This window comes from Exserohilum turcica, assembly GCF_000359705.1.
Source record: "Exserohilum turcica Et28A unplaced genomic scaffold SETTUscaffold_5, whole genome shotgun sequence".
Lineage (NCBI taxonomy): Eukaryota > Fungi > Ascomycota > Dothideomycetes > Pleosporales > Pleosporaceae > Exserohilum > Exserohilum turcicum.
Genome location: NW_007360266.1, coordinates 44,083 through 50,010, shown reverse-complemented (window position 1 = coordinate 50,010; position 5,928 = coordinate 44,083). Strand labels below are relative to the sequence as shown.

The 5,928-nt window shown below is 49.4% G+C and overlaps 2 protein-coding genes across 2 annotated transcripts; one reads left to right on the top strand and one right to left on the bottom strand.

Annotated features, from left to right (window-relative positions):
* Positions 1-67: 67 nt before the first annotated feature.
* Positions 68-2,590, top strand: SETTUDRAFT_21764 (uncharacterized protein; the record flags this gene model as incomplete). Its single annotated transcript, XM_008030520.1, has 5 exons — positions 68-446; positions 513-1,387; positions 1,445-1,890; positions 1,944-2,332; positions 2,397-2,590. The coding sequence occupies 5 exons, from the start codon at positions 68-70 to the stop codon at positions 2,588-2,590; spliced, it is 2,283 nt and encodes a 760-aa protein (XP_008028711.1).
* Positions 2,591-3,278: 688 nt separating this feature from the next.
* Positions 3,279-4,395, bottom strand: SETTUDRAFT_21763 (uncharacterized protein; the record flags this gene model as incomplete). Its single annotated transcript, XM_008030519.1, has 2 exons — positions 3,279-3,629; positions 4,354-4,395. 2 exons carry the CDS (start codon positions 4,393-4,395, stop codon positions 3,279-3,281), a joined length of 393 nt encoding a protein of 130 aa, XP_008028710.1.
* Positions 4,396-5,928: the final 1,533 nt, after the last annotated feature.

The following is a 5,928-nucleotide window of genomic DNA, read 5'->3' as shown; positions in this document are numbered from 1 at the left end:
TGGAACAAAAAAAAAAAAAAAAAAAAATCCACCGCCTCTCGAACTACGTAGCCTTGCCCGTTCTACCATGCCGGCTCGGAAACCGCCAAGGAACCCGACATACGCCAAAGCTGCCGGACAATTGCTACAAAGTGCAGAATGCTATGAAGCCCTACTTGAAGGCATGTCTGCCAGTAATGATGAACGCATCGTCGAGTCGACAGGGGAACAAGGATACGGCATCATCGCAATGATAAGCAAAAAGAAGGGTGTGCTGATGCGCCCAGTCGCGACCATCTCAGAGCTGCAATCGCAAGATTGGGCTACTCCTGGCGAGTATATCGCTAACTTCCGCCATGTGTATGACATAACCAGGCCGTCTCCTGAGGCGCGCATCGACATGCTCTCTGTATCAGAGCACGCCGTCTACCCATGCCTTGGGTTGCGATGGTCCTCAGAAGCCAAAGGTCGTGTTTAGAAGACACACCTTCAGTGGCAACTGCGCTTCACTCGCTCTTACTACAGCACTACAGGCAAGCTGGTGGAAGCAAACACCAGATGCAAAGCGTGTGGCAACCCCTTAAAAGCCGAAAACTATGTTCACTGTCGCCGCTGCGACAACGTGTTCCATACTGAGTGTACTAGCGCCCGACATGATCAGCCCTTTATCTTGGAAGATGGCACATTGTACGACGCGCTCCAAGAACCAGTGTTGTGCCCTACATGCGAAGATGAAACCGTGCTGTCCAAGAAGCTTCCACCCAATGAACACTGCGACCTTTTCCTATGCATCGACATTGGCTCCCACAAGCCAAAGGTTTCCGTGAGATGGGAGTCCAGCACCGGCAACAAGACAGAATTTGAATCGCTGGATGGGTTGCCCGTGCCTGCCGTCACGATTACAGATGGCCTAGTGCAAACGCATGGCAATTCAGCCGCAATTCGACGCATCCACGACCACTGCGACGATACGACCTCCGTCTTTCGGCCAATCAAGAAAATCCTCTACAGCGACGAAGACAATAGGAAGGCTGCTGACAGCGGCAAGCAGCTCTCCGAGCTCTTCCAGCCCTTTTTCGAAGAGATCTTCAACACCCTTTACAACGCGCATAAGCCTGCCTTAGTGAAATGGGCAATGCCTGCTACGCAAGGCTCCTCTCCAATGCGATTGACGCCGGCTATTGCCCTTCCGTCGGGCCTCTCAATGAAACGAAAAGAACCCGCTCTTACAGCGCTTTTCCAGCCGGCAAGAGGATTTGTAGGACGGTTCAACGTAAAGGATGCCGACATCAAGATATCAGAAATGCCCGAGTCAGAGATGGCACTACTAGGGTCTGTTCACGACAACATGCTAGACTTGGCCGATTATCAATGGGTAGCCATCTTCGACGCCGGTGGGTCAACATGCGTACGCATTTTTTCCCCCAACCTTCCGCCTCTGTGAAACTACTGACCCTCTTTTCAGGACTTCTCATTGCATCGCATATGCAGCGATAGAGCGGACTACAAGTACGAACTCTTCGCATCACAGTCCTGTATTCACGGACGAACACAGGAGATACAATGCCTCATCGATAGCTTTAGTGACTTGGACGATACAGACTGGGATGGCCTTGAGGACTACGTCAAGCTTGCCAGGACAGATCCCGTCAATGCTGCGAAGTTGTATCCGAAGATCTTGCGATTGGGAGACACTTGGAAGCACCATCGTGACCAAAGCCGCGAGCTGCTGCGCGGTTGGCTGAAGGAAATATGCGCACAGATAACTGCAATAACCGGAAAAGAGCCACTGGCTATACTGCAGACTGGCGGCGGTCTCTTGGAGACAGACAACGTCGAAACGTTCAAGGAAATGCTGCGCGATCATCTGTTCCATGGCCAGATAACGGAAAACGCGTTTACGAACGCTAGGTAGGACTGCGCCCTCGTTTTGTCACAGGAGCATGCATGCTAACAGTTTGAAGCACGAGCATTGCTCTCCGAGGTCTCCAGGCTCACCTGGGGAGCCTTTACTCCAAGATGGACAGGTCACCAGTTGCAATCTTGTTCCAGAGTGACGTATCGCTCGACCCGGGCTCTGAGGATTGCATCTACATTATTCTAACAAACAAGGGCGATCCTCTAGGGGCGCACAGTCTCATACACCGCTCTCAAGTCCAGCAAGGCGAGGTCGTCGCGTGGGATGTGTCTTGGTTTGAGAATGGCAGCTTTGACGTACCTTATTTCACTATCCTAGGGGAAGTCAAAGACAGGACGGAGTACAAGGGTTTGATGGCTACCGCCTCCATCCCAAAGGACGAAGCCCGTGTGATTGCGCGAGTCACGTTACCCAGACCCTCCAATTGGGAGGACAGTGAGCTGTTTGTTGCATCCTGGACCAATCCTCGAGGCCGCACCATGAGGACAAAGTTTTACAGGATCCCTAAGCAGCAAGCGGAAAGTCTCGACATGTACCGACCGAAGCTCGGACGACGCGCTCCAAGAGGCAGCAGTCGACGTCTTCGAGCAGGTCAACGGCCTGGATACACAGTTGATCGATCGCTACACCTCCATGAAGAAGCTTACCATGCGTGATGCCGACGCTGATCCGCACATGAACACGATAGGCTGATCATTGAAGTCATAGAAAGAAGGTCACGTAGCTTACATACCATGACTACGGTGGTGTCTATGACATTCAACACGTGTGCTATGTTATACATCCAAGCTACCAAATTAGTAAAACAGCGTGGCTACATAGTATAGATAACTAGGGTGACTACAAGCTTCCGCCCACAATATATCATGGTATGCATTTTCAGCGAAATCCGTGTACCATGAATCGACATTCCACAATAAAAACAAACAACGAAGTTCAGGGTGCTAAACATGACTGCCAAAGCACTCCGGGCGGGTGAGTGGGAGATGAGCAAGGCAGGAGATAAGCGCATTATCTGAGAGGATTGTGTGGGAGGGGACTCATATCGTGGTCACGTTGCTTTTGAAGGCAGAAATCTTTAGAAAACTTGCCACCCGCATATTCCCACGAGAATTTCACATCCATCGATTTTTTTTTTCGATTCTGCTTTGCTGTGTCCCTAAGACTACTAACAGGATTTTCCCCTGAGATAGCTGCTGTAGGTGCCAAGGAGGCTCCGCGTGAAGATGGCGGGCGAGGGATGCGGTCGGCGAAAAAAGGCTGATAGGTAATCGAGTGTTTTTTTGGGTGCTGAACGGACTCGCCTTCTGGGCGTTGAACTGTGTGTTACAATCGGTTGTGAGACAACCGTGTAAAAGAGTTCAGGCTGATGAGCAACATCTTATACATCGTAAACGGACACATCATCTTCCATGCCTTCCAAGCCCGCCCCATATTCTTCCTCTTCCTTTATCTTGTGTTCCTCGAGTTCTTCGTCTCTGTCCTGTTCGAGGGTATCCTCGTTCGTCTTCTCGAGCTCCATCGTCGCGGCCTCAAACCGAAGCTTTGCTGCTTCGACATCGGCGTCCGCCTCCGCAGCTCTTGCTTGGGCGTGCAGAAGTGTGACTCTCGCTTTGCCGTGCGCTTTGAGAGCTTTGACACGTTTGCTAACGCGATGCTCGTTGAGCGTGGAGCCATGGGGCAATGGTTTACCACCATTGGCACTAGAAGAAGAAGACTGTTTGCGTCCAGACTGTATGCGATAGTTAGCTAAAGTAAGGGGAGAAAATAGAGGAACCGCTTACCATTCTGCTGATGAGTGACTCTTGACGGGAACGCGTTTATTGTGGTTGATGAAATGTGGTTGGAACGGTTGACGGATTGCGATTATGCCCGTTGACAAGGAAATAGAAACGGCGGAGGTGCTTGTTACTAGGAAAACCGTGCGCTTGGGTGAAGCAAAGATGGGCGTTTGCAACTAGAGTTTGACATGTTGTGCGGAGCGGGATCCTGGCGGTGATAGTGCCATCACATATTACTATTCTGGGAGATTGCCTAGTTATGAGACTTTCACTTTCACCAACCAAACTCCTTTTTGTGACGACATTACGAAGGCAGCCTACTCCGCATTTCTCGGTATAGACAAACAGGCTGGAAAGACAGCAGGAGCATATGAATGCACAGGCGTCGGTTGTGTCTCTTCTGACTTCTATATCAGCTTAAATGGCATTTGCCACGTTAAAAGCACCGAATATTACCTGTCAGCGAAACTCCGTGCCAAGAACATGTGGCCGTTACTGTCCGCACTCGTTGGCACTCGTTGGCATCGTCCGTCGTATTGCGGCCTCTGCGATAGTGGCCTTGTCGTCGGGCTGCCAGCTACTGACGACTAGGGTCGAGAGTACAACCTATAGGTCTCTTGAGACCAGCTTACAACGTTCCGAGTACGGCACGTATGTACGGAACTAGCTATCTACTTGTGTTTTGAGTGCGCGATGCGAGCAACTGGTGGTGGCCATGCTCCTTCCCATAGATAATGGCATAAGCTCGGCCTCGTTTGGTTAGTTGGGTGCGCTGCGACGAAGGCTGTTGGATTGAGTTTAGTCACGTGACTATCCCGGTTACGTAACTGGATTACGTAATCATTAAACGGACAAGCGCTGACTCCCAGGTATATAGATACCTGCCACCTCTGCCCTTAGTCAGTTTAGTTACTTGGTCAGATAGATTGAATACAATCCCTGTCTCATTCTACAAAGGCCCGGCCAATCCAGCGGCACTAGGGCGGTGCTGAAGACACCTGTGCAGCTTCTCTTACAACTGCTGCAAGTCAAACGTTTGCATACGCAGCGTATACCATTGATATCTCGTGGTCTACGCACTGTTTACGTCCGCCAGCTGAGGGGCTATTTGAATAGTATGTTCAAGAAAAGAAACGGCGTGATGACTCCTTGTAAACACTTCCTGGTCGCCATATCCTTATCCGGATCGTCCACGTGCTGAGACTTGTGTTCAGCTGCCGTTACGTCCTGTCTCAGCACTCACTCTTATCTCATGAAGACTGGGTCTGTCTGACAAACCATTTTCTGGAAAAGAATCAATATTTCCTGGCATTGAAAAGCATTGGAATTCAAAGTTGGAGCGATCGAGAACTATATCCAGCTATCAAACCCCCATGCTATGACTAGCGAGACAGGACGTTTAAGATGCTTGGAACGGTAGCCCTTGACATCATCCTTGAGAGAAGAAATCTAGATAGCATCTTCAAGCTATGAGCTTTCTTCTTGACTCGATGTAAATTAAACGCGTGTCGTGAACAAAGTCCAATCTCTAATGATCATTCTGTAGACACGAAAGCCCAGCTAAACGCCCTATGACTGGGTACATATCATCGCCCCGATACCACTTCACCATATCAATTGTGATGGGTTCGATTGAATGGGCGGTTCGATTGCTGGCTCATGAGCTGGACTATGTGCATGGTACCTGCAGTGTTTCAAAAGAATAAATATGATAAAACTCTGAACTTTACTATCTATAGAAGTTCTACCGTCACACACCAACTTTTAAGCAGAAATCTTTCATCAAAACTCGTCAATTTTCTATCAGATATAGGGGTAACAAGTCGCGAGAAACCAATTTACGCCACCTCTAATGTGTGCAGCCCTCTCGTTGAGGTGCTAGAGGGGGTATTGTCGGTATTCTTGCGACGTGTTCGAAATGCGAAAATCTTCGAGAACGCACAGACCGCCCCGATGACTAATAGGGAGACTACCAAACGAAACCAAAAACGATTAAAAACACCAAATAAAACAACAAAAATCAAAAATCCTATATCCAAACGCCGAGACAGCCTGATCCCGCTGTGGCACCATATCCAACCGCCAGGACAGTCTTTGCCTACTGTGGCACAAAATTCAAAAACGCTATAACAGTTTTACTGGTCTGTAATAGCAAAATAAGTCGAAACGCCGAGACAGTACTTCGCCTACTGTGGCACCAAATCCAAACGCTGATACAGAGAACTGGTAACCTCTGTAGAAGCACCAAGT